This window comes from Schistocerca nitens, chromosome 5, assembly GCF_023898315.1.
Source record: "Schistocerca nitens isolate TAMUIC-IGC-003100 chromosome 5, iqSchNite1.1, whole genome shotgun sequence".
Lineage (NCBI taxonomy): Eukaryota > Metazoa > Arthropoda > Insecta > Orthoptera > Acrididae > Schistocerca > Schistocerca nitens.
The window spans coordinates 521,384,750-521,402,812 of record NC_064618.1 but is presented as its reverse complement, the minus strand read 5'-3'; the positions used below and the strand labels follow the sequence as shown (position 1 = coordinate 521,402,812).

The following is an 18,063-nucleotide window of genomic DNA, read 5'->3' as shown; positions in this document are numbered from 1 at the left end:
GTCTGGATGATATGCATGAATGGCTAAATTTGACGCTTAAGTAGCTATGGCCTGCCTTGAGTGTACTTCATACTGTCTATCAAAGATTAAGTTTTAATGGTGTCTATGCTGAAATGCTGTATATGTTCTCAAGAATTTCTCCTTAAAATGTGAGTATATTGTTCAATTGCTACATAAAACTGTACACCACGCACCTTTCTTGCTGTCTACTGCTTTCTGAATCATCAACATCTTTTACTCCTCAGTGATTACTTCCACTCAGAAATGTGCCTCACAATCTTTGAGGAACAATATCTGGTTCACATTTCTGCTACATCTGTACTTTGGCAATGAAATTTCTGTTGCTGGCAAGCCTAGGGGAGTTTGTCTTATCTGAAGGCTACTGTTACTTTCATTTACAATTTATTACTGTAATCTCCCATTATGTCTGTTCAATCACCTGTTCTTGCACAATATTAATCTGTGCACAGGCTTTATCAAATTCATGTGTATCCATAGCCATTTCTCTCTGACTCTCACTTATAGTTCTTGTGATGATGTACACTCTCTTCAACTGCTGAGATTTGTTCACTTTCTCATTGCAGGTTTTCATTTATACTGGTTATTTCTTGCATGAAAATATAAATCTCATCATCTATTACTTCTTGTGTTTCTTTCTGCTCTTTCCCAAATTTACTATAAGTTTCTGCCTTGAAATATTTCATATCTTCGGTAGAATATTTTCACATCTCTCTAAGATCTAGGAACTGGTTAGTTTTATTTGAGCATTCGTGTAATCTTCTCAGAAGTAATGTTGAATGTTTACCTTACAAGACGTATCGTCTCAGTAAATATTTGGGTTATCAGTCGACAAAGGTTTGGGCAGTCACGTAATTTCATAATGTTTTCAGTTTATTTCTAATCCTGTAATTTGTTTATCTGTTTCCCCTTCATTCACTTTAAATCCTGTAGGGAATACTATCTCCCTATCTTTCATTGCTGAATTCATATTTACAATTCTCACTGGAACCCACATTAATTTTTGTTCTACACCAAAAAATAATGAACTACATGCAATTTTTACTCTGTTGCTCTTTCCAAGCAATTCAGTAAAAGAAACATTCCCTAATTTCCTCCAAAATAAGATTTTAAAAAAATCATTCAAAATGCTGGTATACAACAAAAAGGCAAAACAGAGAAAAATCATGATGAAACAATAGCAGATTTACATGCACAACCCACCAACAAACAACATGTCCTCATGCAATCCACCTGTAAGTTTATTGCCAACAACTTGCTGAGTCAATCTGTTAGCTAATGTTAATTTCAAACAAAATTTGTGGCCATCCAGAAAATGGACATATAATATCACATTGGGCAAATTGAGCTATGGGCATTTATAACAGGGTGTTTGAAAAGTTCTCGAAATCACCACGAATGGTCAGCGCTAGCACAAAGAGTTTTTCCAAGTGACATTCACTGAACTGTTGCCTGTAAAAAAGGTGCCATGTCAGTGGTCTTGGAAGATAGCTGTGGCAGTGACGTGGCTCTGCTGTTCCCACATAGTGATTAGATTTGAGCAGTGATTAAGTAGTTCAAAAAATGGTTCAAATGGCTCTGAGCACTATGGGACTTAACCGCTGTGGTCATCAGTCCTCTAGAACTTAGAACTACTTAAACCTAACTAACCTAAGGACATCACACACATCCATGCCCGAGGCAGGATTCGAACCTGCGACCGTAGCAGTCGCGCGGTTCCAGACTGTAGTGCCCAGAGCCGCTCGGCCACTCTGGCCGGCCAAGTAGTTCCTAATGAAAGGTACGAAAGCGAATGACATTCATGCTGATTTCCAGAATGTGCTGGGGGGGGGGGGGGGGGGACTGCTGCTTCATATTCAACTATTTTCAAGTGGACAAATGAATTTAAATTTGGTTGGGAGAGATTTGATGATGATTTGCGCAATAGTCAGACAAAATTTGTTACTACTACAGAAATCATTGCAAAAGTGCACAAAATGGTCATGGAGGATCACCAATTGAAAGTGCATGAAATTGTTGAGGCTTGCCAGATGTGATCTGAAATGGTATATCACATTTTAACTGACAAATTAGAAATGAAAGAATTATCTGCAAGATGGGTGCCACGACTCTTGATGCAGGATTAAAAATGTGCCGTCGCCATGGCAAAATTACACGAACTAAGGTACAAGTTGTTACCAGACCTGCATGTGGCTCTGTCAAACTTCCATCTCCTCCCAAAAATGAAAATTTTTCTTGGTGGACGAAAATTCACTTCAAACAAAGAATTGACAGCCAGAGTTGACAACTATTTTGCAGGCCTGGAGGAAACTCATTTTTGAGATGGGATCAAGGCATTAGAACATCGTTGGACCACGTCCATTAATCTACAAGGAGACTACATTGAGAAATAAAAAAAGTTTCAGTGATTAAAGCACTTTTTTCCTATCCCGTTCCGAGGACTTTTCAAACCACCCTCGTATTATGGGGATGTCCTTACAAATTGGATCCCACTTTGTAACCTCCAGTTATGTGGTGATGCATTAGTTAAGCACCAAGTTTGAGAAGTTAACTATATTTATTAACTGTGAAATAATAGCATTTGAGTGAAGTGTATGTAATTAGTAATAAATAAATATTGTAGTGCACAAGCTGCGGGGATGTAAATGTATCACATTACAATTATTTTATTTCCAGTAAGTATATTGTTTTGGAACCATGGTTAGCTAATTTCATTTACTGCCTACAAAAACCAATTATGAAAGAGTATCATTCCATTACACACTAAAATTAAAACATGAAAACAATAATACACCCATTTGTTAATGAATATTGCAGGGTCCTTTTTCCTAGCTTTTAGTCATTACTCCGAGACAAATGGTAGGTGGGTTGTTACTGGAGTGCTTGAGCACAATTTTTTACCAGGTGCAGCACAGTGGTGAGCTGACATCGCGATGCTCGTGTGACATCATCTCCCAGGTGGCTGCTGCAACTGCAGTGACGGAGGCAGCGGCTTCTGGGTGGAACTAAACATGTGGCTGCCAGCTATTATTGCTTAATCACAAAATCAAGGTCTTGTACAACCACCCACCCTCCCAGAAAATGTTGATGGACATCACCTCAGTCATAGCAGCAAAGTGTGCCATGAGACCTATTGTTCTGCAAAATTACACAAACTAAGGTACGAGTTGTTACCACACCTGCCTTATTCACTTGATGTGACTGTCAAACTTCCATCTCTTCCCAAAACTGAAAATTTTTCTTGGTGGAAGAAGATTCACTTCAAACAAAGAAGTTACCCGATACCTGTTCGACCAGCTTGGATTCTACATCTCACCCACCCGCTCTCTCTCTCTCTCTCTCTCTCTCTCTCTCCCCCCCCCCCCCCCCCCCCCCCCCTCCTGTGTTACACTGGTTAAAGCTCCTACAAAGACATTCCCGTATTGCACTGGTCAACATTTTGTTTCTCCAATATCTGAATGCTCAGAATCCTTCCATGTTACCAGTTTGTCAGTTATATTCAACAAATGCCTTTACTGTGCAAATATTACTCCACTACAGTCCAGCTACATGTCCGGAGTCAGACCCATTAGACCTACATCCACAGTAGCCTACTGGAACGACCCCACAGCTTCATTGTCAGTTGATGTACTTTGGTTTGGGGTGGTGGTCTTCAGTGGCAAAGCTTTTTTACCTTTAACCCAAAAATATTACTATCTTTAAAAGAGAACAATCCTACTAATCTAGCATCGGATACCAATGATTTCACATCTTCTATGTACACGACACACTGATCCTGTTAAATAACATCCCCCCCCCCCCACACACACACACGTGCTGATATATACCATACTTCAGTTACTTATTGTCTGCAGTATACATCAAATGAATTTGTCATTTGTGCTTCTCCTTAATTTATATTCACTTGTGGTATAGAGGGGGCGAAATGTAACACTGACAGAAAACACCCATAACAATAAATGCTGGAAAACGCTATTTTGATGCTCTATTCAGTTGCTGTCATATGTAAGCACATGTGTATCTCCCATATGCTCTGCCCATGGGTACTTCACTGTGTCGTCATGTTTGAGAAAAGCAGATGCTTTAGGCACCAACTGGATGCAACACAAAATTAGATTCATGATAAAACAGTATGTTTTTCATTGTCAATTCATGCAAAATGTGTGGAACTATTTGTGCAAGAGTTCGAGACGGGAAGTGTTTTGCTGAAATCTACAGTAAAGTGCCACTATGTATCAGAAAATCCCCATCAGTACTTTGAAGAACCATTGCATAACCTCAAGATTGGTGTTCAGTGCATTATGTCTGGTGTTGGCATCTTAACATGGGTCTGTCTAGGAACTGTTAATGCTAACTACAATGTTCAGAAACTGTGTAATCCATATGTTGATCAACTCACAAAAGGCAAATGACTGTATGGATATTTTCAACACAATGGAGAAACAGCACACACCACCTTGACAAACTTGTCAAGCATGTATGAGGTGTTTGGTGAGGATAGGACAATCAGCAGAGGCCATAGAATCTCTTGGCCACTTCAATTGCCTCATCTCTCCACTTGTGTTTTTTACCTGTGGGGCAAACTGAAGAGCCAAGTGTTCTCAAATAATCCTCACACACCAGAAACACTGTTTTCTATCCCTCGGGCAGAGCTGGTGTATGTCTCTCACACAGTCTGATAGATCAAGCACAGTGCTGCATCAACATCGACTGTGTTCGTTTCCAGGTTATTCTGTGATGTTCATTAACACACAAGGGTCAACCTTGTGTCAGACTTATAGTTATTATATTCTTGAGACAGTTTTATATTTTCAGCGTGTAATTTCACTGTAATACTACCTAATTCCACAGTACATACAAAACGAAAGTGAAAGGAAAGTACTCATTCTGTATTTTAAATGACAAGATAAATGATAACATTTATACTGAAATTTTAAATAGTAAAAATGCAGTCACACATGTTTACATTAATGTTAACACATCATGTACTGTAACCCTTTCAAAATGAAAATCTTTATAGGAATCAACACAGCTTTCTCAAAAACAAGAGTCTGTAAAACTCTGCTGTCTATTTGTTCACAGAATCCTGTGTATTGTACACAAAGAAACTGAAGTAGATGCATTTTTGTTCAGAATCCAGAATTCATTCAGTGCAGTTCTGCACTTCTATTTAGTGAACAAAATATGAGCTAACTGTATATCAGACCTAATCTGTGATTAGATTCACGACTTCCTAGAAGATCATATTCAACTAGTCATCCTGAACTGTGAAACTGATGAATGTGAGAGTATGGCAGTGCCCCAGAGGAGTTGGATGAGTTATGTTTATCTCACACACACACACACACACACACACACACACACACACACACACACACTTACTTGCCATTCACCACAACAAGAAAAATTGGAGAAGTTTATGTGGAGGCTTATGGACAGTAATTTTTTTATGTACAGTTAATGACAGACAGGAAATGGGAGAAATTATTTCAGTTTTTTTACTTTCTGTCTGAAAAAGTTAACAACAAATGACACAATAAATAGTAAAAATGTATGTTTTTTTAGTTGGTAAAATTAACTGATGGCTCAGGACAACTATATTAATTACTATACTGATCCCGATAAACAATGAATGTTTTCCTTTGATAATATGATTTAAAATACGTTTTCCAGTCAGCCGTCTCATGACAACCCCTAATTTGAGATACTTTCTAAACAATCCGAACCAACAAAGACAGCATTACTGTTGTCCAAATATTGCATATGACATTTGTGAAACAAGGCTGTTCAGACAGCAAGCTGTGAGGTTTCAGAGGCATACCCCTGTTGTCACTGTTGTCAGTTGTGTAAGTAACAAAGTGTCAATATTTTCTGGAGATATCGATATCTGGATTATGAGGAGCTACAATAAAATATTTTGATTTAGGTTGTTTACATCCATAGAAAATAGAAACCAAATTTAAACTCTAAAATGAAGACTCTTCCCCTCTGTAAACAATAGTTAATAAGTATCTTGTTGAATTTAAGCATAGTTGTGCATCTGATGAAGATGAGATGTTCACAATGCCAACGTCTTATATGACTGATAAAACTCTGGCAAACATTCATAACTCCATTGAAACTGATTGAGTATTGCAATATTAGAAAGGTCTTAATAGAGCACATCTACCACATTTTGCATAAAATATAGTGTACGATGAAGTTGTGTGTGAAATACATGTAGCGCCTGTCAACAATTGATCAAATACACACTGAACTGAACATTTTTAAGTCTTTGTTTAAGCAAATTAATGTCTGTATAACATTAAATAACACAAGATGAACTGTGGGTTCATCATTACATGCCAGAGGTAATGGAGCAGTTGAAACAGTGAGTGAAAATGAGGTTAAAATGCACCGGTGCAATGATTCTACCAGTAAGAAAGAGTTACAGCTGCTGTTTTCTGGGATTCTTGTAGCATAGTGCTCAGGGGCTGTGTCCACATGGGAAAACCATCACCAGAGACTATCACAATTAATTACAGAACAAATTAAAATATGCTATTTACACTACATAAAACCGCATCTTGCAGGGGGAAAAAAAAAAGAAGTGCTCTCCTACTACAAAAACATATTCCCAAACATGCCTTTTATCAGAGTTGCAAAACTACGTAACCTTCACCTCAAGGTGCTTCTAAATCTGCACTATTCACCAGATTTGGCTCCCAGTGATTATTTTTAGTTTACCAGGCCTGAAGGAATATCTGGGTACACTAAGAGCCACTTAGAGTGATAACAAAAGTTGTATGTGTTTTGCACAGCTTGAAGAATGTTATCTTACTGTGTATATTAAAAATTTTGATTCATTAGAGTAAATGTACTGATTTACTATATGACTAGGCTGAAAAACATTCTTCTTAAATTGTGTACTACTTTTTGTCAGACTAAAATGTTTTTCATGTCTCACAGTTTTACTGTTCTGGCACTTTATTTTTATATTCCTTTGCTCTGAACTAATATTTCAACATCATTTTTATGTATTCACTAATTTTTTGCCTTTGTCTCATTTCTTTATGCTCATATGTCAATTAGAATGCATTTAGTTCAGAAATATGTTTAGTACATTAAAATGATAATTTAGCTGCATTTTCTTATAAGTAAAATTTTACCAAGTGACAGATAGGATTAATTTATATGTTTTTACTGTAGAGACATGTTCTTTGATGACTAAATTGTTCATGCTTCTGCAGCTACCAGGTTGGAAGTTGCATTAGCCATAAGATACATTGCTGGCCACTTTCACTAGCAAAGTATTGAGAACTGTACGTAACAAATCACTGACTAAAAAAAAAATCAGGAAAGAACTAACTGATAACTTTGATTTGTTGCCTATAGCTTCATGTATTGTAAATCTTCTACACATCATCTCTTTTCAGTAACCGTCACATCACACATGACTCTTCCCATCTCATGATGTACTCTTCTTTCATCACCCTGTGGCTGTTCTGCACAAGAATGCTTCAAAGAACTAATGAATAAATAAATAAATAAATAAATAAATAAATAAAAAATAAAAAATCAATAAAACAAAAATTTTATTAGAAAGTTTCCTTAAAAACTAGGCTTTCAGGATCTTATCTCAGAATGATTATTGTCTACACTTTTGACAATATTATCGTGTTTTAGTTATTACTGTAAATACAGTATTACAATGTATTTTAAATTAAATCACAAAAAAAAAAACAGATTGGATTGATAACCAAAATATGTTACAACTGCAGAAGGACCAAGTGAGAATACTATGTTGCTGCAATGTCATATATATCCTCATCTAAGTCACAGATTTCATCTCCGAATTCGGGACATGCGCATGTCTGCCCGCCCGCCCGCCCGCACACACACACACACACACACACACACACACACACACACACACACACACACACACACACACACACACACACAACCTAAATAATGTTTTGTCGGACTTCTTTTTTAAAATACAGCTCATTACATTATATTACAAATCACCTTTCGTTTCTCTACATCCTCTTTCACATGCCCCTCTACTGGTAGACTTTCCAATTCTGCTTTTGTAAGCACACTCCGTATGTGGACAATTTCCTCCAGTGTGAGAGAGAGGCACTCCATGGCTTGCTGCCAGTTTTTCTGCAAAAGTAAGAAGAACTGGTGTCATCGCAACAATAAGCAATGCAATAAAAATTCGCAAGTCCATTTTACAGTGATGAGCTAAAACTGTATAGTCAATGTGGATGGAGACAAAATGCTATTTTCACAATTTGGTTTGCCACAACTCTTTCACATGTTTTTGATAACTACAATACAACTAAAAACGAGCACATTTTAGCAAAACTAACCGAATGCAGCAGCTCATCTTGCAGGGAAGACCTCGACCACGACATCTCGGGAAGTGTATTTCCTAATCCCAGCATGCCTGTATCTGTACCCGCTTCTGAACTTGCTGACGATGGGGTAGGACCCCTCGATTGTGGCCTCGAATGTGGCACTGACTGGCTACCCACGCCAGCTTCTGCTGCCAACTGCTGTTGCTGCGGATTACACACGACGATTGTGTGCCTCCGCATCGAAGCCCGGCGACTTGGACACTGCGTTGCGAGGTCGTACGCTGTAAGATAATACAATATTATCAGCCTCTTTTAACTGGAATTACAATTTTTTGCTAGCCCTTCACAAATAACATCAGATGTTCACCATAAAAACTACAGTTAACTGAATTAGTATGATAAATTTCTCTCTTCTTTCTTGCTGCATCAATTTGGGTAAGTCATCAGGCTTTCAGTCATGGAAAAAAAATCAGAAGTATAAGCTTTTTAGATAAACACCATGTAACAAGAAGTCTGAGAATTTTTTTGCGACTGCTGACTTCTTGTTAGTCCTGGAGGGGGGGAGGGAGAGAGAGAGAGAGAGAGAGAGAGAGAGAGAGAGAGAGAGAGAGAGAGAGAGCGGGTGGGTGAGAGAGAGAGAGAGAGAGAGAGAGAGAGAGAGAGAGAGAGAGAGAGAGAGAGAGAGAGCGCGCGGGTGGGTGAGAGAGAGAGCGCGGGTGGGTGAGAGAGAGAGAGAGAGAGAGAGAGAGAGAGAGAGAGAGAGAGAAATAAGTTCCTTGATGTTGGAATCAGAGAATGGATAATGTAAGTTCTACTACCAATCTGTGCATGTCATTCTTGGATGGTCACTAAGGTGTTTGATAAGAAAAGCATAATCTCCAATGGTTTGGTACGAACTTCTTGTGCCTGACTCAGTATGCTACAACAAACCCTCTCGGGGTTTATTTTCTCTGCTACATTCCAAGCAAGGATACTACATGGCTTTCTTGGTTTAAATACAAAGGGTTCCAGTTCATGTTGGTGATTATATTTGGGACCACCTTGATGAACATTTTGAGTAAGAACTGAATGGTTATACTCAAGGGATTGGGTGACTGGGTGGTAGGCATAGACATCATATATGACACCCAAGCAAAGCATAGCATCTCATCTCATTTTACAACAATGTAGTCACCAACTGCATGGATTTTAGTTAGGCTTCTCCTTGCAGCCACTGCAGCTGTGTGCAAATTCCTTGGAATCCAACAATTTTTATAGCAATTCACAATGTGTCACTACCATCTCTTCTGATCATGCAATACGACATTTTAAACAAATATTTAAAAGCACAGTTCTATACAATAACAGAATCGATATTTAACATTACCATAACAGAATAATAATCTCCCGTCTCATAGTTTCAGGTTATTAATTTTGTCAGAATGATTAAAATATGTTCTTTGTATGATATCACGGTTACTAAAATATGAATATTATTTGATCCATTCATGACAATCTTGGAATGACTGTTTCTTCAACATATAATCAACATAAAGTTACATGAAAATGAGATATTGAAGATCATGAGTTCCTGTCATTAAACTAATCATAAAGTATAAACGAACAACTTGAAATTTTGGCAGTAGGACACACATCCACATTTACCAAACAGTGGAGAGAGTTTTCATAATGTGTACGATCTTTCAGACATGTCAAGCTAAATTAGGTACGTATAACAAGTACAAAATGTATCAGTGACTACACATAAAAAAAAGGAATTAAAAATCACCTAACACTTGTTACACTCAAAAAGTACTACCATGCCTATAAAAATGAAAAATTTCTAAATATTTGAGAAGCTTTATATAACAACAAACAAGATAAAAAAAATTTAGTAAATTAATAGACAAACAGAAAATTTCGCTGTCTATTGTTAATTAAACTATAAAGCAAACACTGAAGCATGCAAAATTAACTTTTATCACATTTATTCTAAACATGCTCATATGTAAACTAAAGTTGCTAGTCTTTTAAACGTATACTGAATGCAAACGAAAGTTCATATTTAATTATACTAACTATTATGAATAATATTTATAAAGCTTTTATGCAGTTTAGTGGCATTTCTGTTGACATCTGTTTTCATCATTTAAGCTGAAAATATTTGTAACTGTTTGAGAAGTATACGCTGAAGATGTTAAGGGAACTTCACAGATGCTGGCAATCTCTAATTTTAACAGTTTATAGTGTTTTAAAATGAAGTTTTCTCCTCACACATCTAGCCAAAACAAGCCCATCACTTAATGATACATCTTCTGCTATCAACTGTACTTTCTCAGTTATGACTGTTTGAGTAAACAGCTTTTTTACAATATTATGTTTAATGCTGTTTTACTTTTCCAACCTCTCTCATTAAACATATAACATATCACATGTATAGAGACAAAGTGCCAGTATGACAGACCTGCTCTTAACAAGTGTCACAGCCTCTGCTGTTTTCAGTGTAGGTCACAGATGGATTATACCAGTTTGCAGAAGGTGCAGTACACAAATTTCAACTGATTACTCAATTTTGTTGAGATCAGAAGTCTGAGCCAGCCATTGAATGCCATTCTTCCCAATTTAATCAAATAACTTTATTAGAATCTTTGTTGTCCTAAAAATAATCTCTGTCATATTGGGCTTCCTTAGGAGATTCATATTAATGTCAAAAAACATTCGAAAATAAAAGGGCTAGAACCCAATTGTCAACCCAAGATGTCTAGAAGAGAATTTAGTGGTAATGAACCTTTATAATTTCATTTCTCTGGGTAACGGTGTGTGAAAACACCCTTTGGCTAATGATACAAGTGCTGTTGTTGCTTCCAAATTTCAATTTCAAGTCTATAATTACAGCATTCAAGGTAGCATGCCTTTTTGACCTTGCCTCTTGCATCAGCATCAGTTTTCTTAAGTTGATACTTTCCTTGTCTTCCCTAGTTGCCGTGAGTCCTAAAACAATGAGCATCTCATTCCACTGTTGCTTAATCCATTGCTGAGTGCAGTACCTGAAACACCCAAAATGTCACTGAGGGAATGAGTAATTCAGTGAATAACTATAACCAAGACCCTCTCAGCCTTAGTAAATGTGGACTTTATACAGTTAAGAAATGTAAGTGGCATATGGAAGCCATAAGAGTTCAACAAGTGGTCTCATTTACTACCAAATTATTTATAATCTAGAGGACAGTTTTGTAAACGTCTCTGCTACAGTGTAACCTTTCTGAACAAATTGCACAGAACAATTCAGTTCTTGTGATATTCGAAAACTATTCATAGAGTGGGACCAGATGCTTTTAATGCATTATACAAGGTGTTTCAGTTAAAGTATGCAAAACTGATATTAGATGTAAGGGCCAGTATACTGAGCTTTTGATACAGGGAACTTGTGAACTGCAAGGTCAGTGAAAAGTGACATGGGCCTGAAGATGTTTAAAATGACCAAGTTGTTGTGAACTGTTATTTATTGACAAAAAATTATCACTCTGTTATAAGTAACAGTGTAATGGAATACCATGCCAATAATAAACCAGTGTTAATTGCATAAATGCATATCAGCAACGGATGTTCATAGTAATGGCTACCAACACTGATGCAAGTATGGTAATAAAATTTTATCAGACTAGGTTACATCCATTCAAGCACACATATTGTGGATTCCGTAACACGAAATAATAATCTGGACAATAATGTCCACAAATCTGGATCTACTGGTGTCTACTATACACAAGATTTCAGATCTCTTTGTATGAATAATTTACATTGTGAGACTTTGTAAGCTTTTAGAAGAGCCATCCATCTCATCTAGTGACCAGGAATCCATAATCCTGCTGATATCTACACTGAAGTCAGAAGTTGCGTAATCATGCTGCTGCCACATTCTGTTGGATATGTAGAAGAACATCCATTAATGACACAGGTAAAATATGTTCCCTGAATTTCAAATTAATTTTTAATGATCAGCATGAGGCAAGGTGCAATTAATCTTTTGGTTTGTGGACTGATAGCTCAGACATAGAAACTGGTACTTAATGACTATGTAGTTTCAGGTTGCCTCATTGCACATATGTAGCTGATGCTGCTGTTCAGAATACCTTCTAGGTGAACATGGTCCTGTGTGTGTATGGGGAATGAAGTGTATGAAATATGCTTGTTATGTCCATTGCTGCACTAGTCATTGAAAATTTCACTCTTTGGGAAAAGTACCTATCAACTCTACACCACCTATCAAAATGGTTGCAAAGTTGATTTTATTCCTGGCATACAAGTGACATCAGTGCAGTGACTACAGTGGCAAATTGAATGAACAACTGCAAACAAGAGATACATGTTCTACTAATCTATTGTGAACAGGTTATGTCGAGTAGTGGACATGCTACCATATTGTGTTAACGTGGTCGTTTCATGAATTGCAATGCAGCAACATCTCTAAATCAAGTGTTCAAAACTTTCTCCAGAATATTTTGAAGGAGATGGGCGTATGTGCAATGCTTGTTTTGCCCACCTTGACTCCTGAATAAGAACAGCAATGCACGGCTGCCTCCTGCGACTTTTTGGAATAAATTGAAGAAAATTATTGTGGGTGTTGTCAGTACAAACCTGCCACAACATGACGAAGTGCAGAAATTCACATGAAGGGTTGATTCTTTGATGACAAACAATATTCAAGCCAGTGTGACATGCGAGTTGACCAACATACCAAAGAGCAACATTTCTGACAGTTTCACATGGTTATATGAACTCTCTTCGCATTGTATTCAAATGGTGGAAGACTATGTAGAACAGCTGAAGCATTAAAACCATCATATTAACAGTTCTCTTGTTATTTATCAATCTCATTTTGAAACTTGTTAGGATGACGAGATATCAGCTCTGTTCCTTTGTGGGACTCTTGCTCTGTCAATTGTGAACTGTAACTCCAATGCTTTGTAGCCCTCTCATTCAACATGTGAATAGACAGTGTTTGTCTGTATCATAAGGGATACAAAATACAAATTTTCAGTGTGTTAGACTGACTTGTTTCGGCACTTCCTCCTCAAATGTGGGCATGATTTATCTGCTAGTTACGAGATCTCCGTTTTCTTTGGCTGCTAATCAATAGATGTGCGCAGTTGTGCTGGATGATGCTCATTAGGAAATTGTTCCCTGTAGTGTCATTATGCAGCAAGAACACTACTAGAGGTACACACCTGCAGGCTCTGTGAAACTGTTCTGGCTCTGCTCCATCAATATTGTACAGCTCAAGAAAATTATGTCTGTGATCTACACTACTGGCCATTAAAATTGCTACACCACGAAGATGACGTACTACAGATGCGAAACTTAACTGACGGGAATAAGACGCTGTGATATGAAAATGATTAGCTTTTCAGAGCACTCACACAAGGTTGGCACCGGTGGCAACACCTCCAACGTACTGACATGAGGAAAGTTTCCAATCGATTTCTTATACACAAACAGCAATTGACTGGCATTGCCTGGTGAAACGTGGTTGTGATGCCTCGTGTATGGAGGAGAAATGCATACCATCACGTTTCCGTCTTTGATAAAGGTGGGATTGTGGCCTATCGCGATTGCGGTTTATCGTATCGCGACACTGCTGCTCGCATTGGTAGAGGTCCAGTGACTGTTAGCAGAATATGGAATCAGTGGGTACAGGAGGGTAATACGTAATGCCGTGCTGGATCCCAAAGGCCTCTTATTACTAGCAGTCAAGATGATAGGCATCTCATCTACATGGCTGTAACGGATCGTGCAGCCACGTCTCGATCCCTGAGTCAACAGATGGGGACGTTTGCAAGACGACAACCATCTGCACAAACAGTTCGACGACGTTTGCAGCAGCGTGGACTATCAGCTCGGAGACCATGGTTGCGGTTACCCTTGACGCTGCATCACAGACAGGAATGCCTGCGATGGTGTACTCAATGATGAACCTGGGTGCACGAATGACAAAACGCCATTTTTTGGGATGAATCCAGGTTCTGTTTACAGCATCATGCTGGTCGCATCCGTGTTTGGCGACATCGCAGTGAACGCACACTGGAAGCGTGTATTCATCATTGCCATACTGGCATATCACCCAGCGTGACGGTATGGGGTGCCATTGGTTACACGTCTGTCACCTCTTGTTCGCACTGACCGCACTTTGAACGGTGGATGTTATTTTTCAGATGTGTTACAACCCGTGGCTCTACCCTTCATTCGATCCCTGAGAAACCCTACATTTCAGCAGGATAATGCACGACCGCATGTTGCAGGTCCTGTGCGGGTCTTTCTGGATACAGAAAATGTTCGACTGCTGCCCTGGCCAGCACGTTCTCCAGATCTCTCACTAATTGAAAACGTCTGTTCAATGGTGGCTGTGCAACTGGCTCGTCACAATACGCCAGTCACCACTCTTGATGAACTGTGGTATCGTGTTGAAACTGCATGGGCAGCTGTACCTGTACACGCCATCCAAGCTCTGTTTGACTCAATGCCCAGGATTATCAAGGCCGTTATTACGGCCAAAGGTGGTTGTTCTGGGTACTGATTTCTCAGGATCTATGCACCCAAATTACGTGGAAATGTAATCACATGTCAGTTGTAGTATAATATATCTGTCCAATGGATACCCGTTTATCATCTGCATTTATTCTTGGTGTAGCAATTTTAATGGCCAGTAGTGTATCACAAGCATGAATTGAGGTAATGCACGTTTGGGAGGATTACCTTCTGGAGCACAGGTGAACTACAAACACATTATGGGTCACTTACTTGTTTACTACCACATCTGTTCGATAGCCTGGAAGATCTGTACCAAAATGCTCAGAATAATATCCCCCGATTTCATTTTCACGTGATTTTACAGACCCACCAGGAATACATTTCAGCCACAAGAGCTTTAGGTCGTTACTGGGTAGTTCGGTACCGTCCTGGAGGGCAGATGTCTGTCAGTCGGTGAGGCCTGTGGTGGAGCGTGCGTGTTAGCCAGGCGCTCATGCTGCATGCCACACAGGACACAGACAGGCACAGGCACGTAAGACTTGGAGAGCGTACACTCGAGAGCGCTGTCCATGTAGCTGTGGTACTCGTGGTGCGTCAGGATACCTGTCCGGTGCCAGGGGTGGCGGCGACCTTCGTCACTCGAGCTGCCCTTGGTCGCTGCAGTCGACGACGCAGGGGTGGGGCCGCCGTTCCGCGTCGGCGACGTTACGTCCACGTCGTCTTCGTCGTCGTCATCGTCGTCACTCTGGAACAGACAGTTTGCCGCTCAATGAGCTGCTGCTCGGTATGTGATAGAGTGAAACATTGGCCTATTAAAGGTGCAAACCGTGCCTTAATATCTGTTGTGATTCTAGCAAATATTTTCGTTCAGAATAGACCATTATGCGTCTAATTTCTGTTTTATCCCACACACACCGAGGCACGGGAATGCATTAATTTGTCGAATATGCAAGCCCAAATTTCTTTCACTATACTGATGTAACGACACTTTGGAAAAGGATAACCATTGTAAGAAAAAAAAGGCGAATGAAAAACAAAAAAAAAATTGAAGGATTGTTTCTGGAAATGAACTTAAAGTGAGTGGTACAAAAACAGTGTGATTTAAGTGTAATTTAGTAAGAAGTTCTCCGATTTACAGCTGAGGTCTACATCGAAGGTAACAGAAGTTACTACATGAAAACCTTGATAAAATAAAACTGTGTGGTCGGTGCAAAGCTCTTCACAATTTATTGTAAAAGTAAGCTTAATGACATTTGGCTTGTGGCATTGTTGCTACAGAGATTGGCAGCGAACTAGGAATTGTTGCAGAGGTTCTTCGGGAAGTCCTTAAATTGAAGATTCACGATAAAAGTGTGAGCTGAGAATCTTTTAACAAGTGAGCCTCGAGTGTGACAAAACTCTGGGAAGAGCGCTCTTCCTGCGCAACTACGTAACTGCGAGCCAAAGCCTGCTTAGCGGGCGCTTAGCGACAGCTAACGGGATTGCCGCCACCAGAGCTGAAGACTAAGTCATGTCCCACAGCTCCTCTCTCATTCCCCCTTTCGTTTAGAATTTGAAAATTGCTGTCCTTTCACTGTTCATTTTTTCAGAGTTCGCAAACTATTTCAGCAGTATTTGTCGTAAGCTTGTCCGCTCATTACCGTCTGTGGCAGTTATTAATTATACGAAAGAGAAGAACTAGCAAAGCACAAATCAACTAATATCTGATGATTTTTCTGTAGCTTGGGACCACAGTCATATTGTACTGTTTAAATGAAAGTTACGCCATTTGAGTGTATAGATTATTTATTCTATTGTACAATCACGATTTCAGGCTTTTAGCCATTTTCAAGTACCACGATGTTAAACACGATCAGACTTCTGTAAACAAAGTCATTGTCGAAGTACACTCGAGAGAGAGAGAGAGAGAGAGAGAGAGAGAGAGAGAGAGAGAGAGAGAGAGAGAGAATTATCCGAATGGGACGGAAAGCGATAAATGTGATGTACATGTACAAACAAATGATTACAATTTCAGAAGAATTTGAGGATTTATTCGAGAGTAAGAGATTCGCTAACTGACCAAGTCAATAACGCTTTGGTCCGCCTCTTGTCCTTATGGAAACAGTTCTTCAGCTTGACAATGATTGACAAGAGTCCAACTGGCACGTTAGACGGTCATAATGCCGAGATAGTTGGAGGGCCCTGCCCATAATGCCCTAAATCTAAATTGGGGAGATATCCGGCGACCTTGCTACCCAACGCAGAGTTTGGCAAACATGAATGTGAATCATCGTTGAAGACAATTCTAATCCAATCAGTGGGATTCCAGGCCGAAGACGCCTCTGGAGACGTCCTGGACAGCGGTGGAATACCAACCAGACTGTCGTCTGCCATGTGGCCCTACAACCAGGAGTGACTGTCCGGGGTGTCACTTCTTTTCGCACCAAGATCCGCGGTACGTCGACTACACTCTACACCCCGCTTTGTTGCCCATCATGACAAGCCAATCTGGGCTTAGATTTCAGCAATATAATACCTGTCCGCATATGGGAGTAGTTTCTGCTGCTCGTCTTCGTATTTGTCAAACGCTATTTTGGCCAGAAAGGTCGCTGGATCTCTCTCAGCTGAGAACGTTTGGAGTAATTTGGGTAGGGTGCTCCAACCATCTTGGGATTTTGTGATCTACCGCGCCAGTGTAACAGAATTTGGCACTATATCCCCAGGAGGGCATCCAACAACTCTATCAATCAATGCCAAGCCAAGTAAGTTATTGCTTAAGGGCCACAGGTGAACCAAAGCGTTACTGACTTGCTCAATTTGTGAAGCTCTCTCTCTCTTGAAAAAATTATCCACTTTTTCTGAAAGTGCAACTATTTGTTTGTCTGTACATGTACATCATATCCATCAATTTCCGTTCTATTCGGGTAATACCTCCGTGGTGCACTTTCTCTCTCTCTCTCTCTCTCTCCCCCTTTCTTAAAGTGTACACCAGACTTGGTTATATAATGCAGATGTCACGGCATATAATTTAAAACACAAATCACAACATATTCACGAAGTGTGTGCTAGAGAAGTAACAGGCACGTCTTACATACATTTAGTAACTGTGCCACACACGATCACCAGGAACAGCCATTACATGTGCAGGGACCATTTCCTAGGTAACGATAGATAGATGTTTGGTTTTATTTCTGCCATGCACTTTGGGAATATG

General features: G+C 39.3%; 1 protein-coding gene across 3 annotated transcripts in view; it reads right to left on the bottom strand.

Moving 5' to 3' along the window:
• The window catches only part of LOC126259303 (protein spire), an 853,493-nt gene that overhangs the window by 25,637 nt on the left and 809,793 nt on the right, over window positions 1-18,063 (bottom strand). For 2 of the 3 annotated variants that reach the window (XM_049955972.1, XM_049955973.1), the window contains 3 exons: window positions 15,423-15,615; window positions 8,376-8,644; window positions 8,029-8,166 (listed from right to left, as the gene is read on the bottom strand). In XM_049955972.1, the coding sequence (XP_049811929.1) occupies window positions 8,029-8,166; window positions 8,376-8,644; window positions 15,423-15,615 (600 nt within the window). The remainder of the gene's footprint in view (window positions 1-8,028; window positions 8,167-8,375; window positions 8,645-15,422; window positions 15,616-18,063) is intronic. The other variant, XM_049955974.1, reaches the window with a different exon arrangement.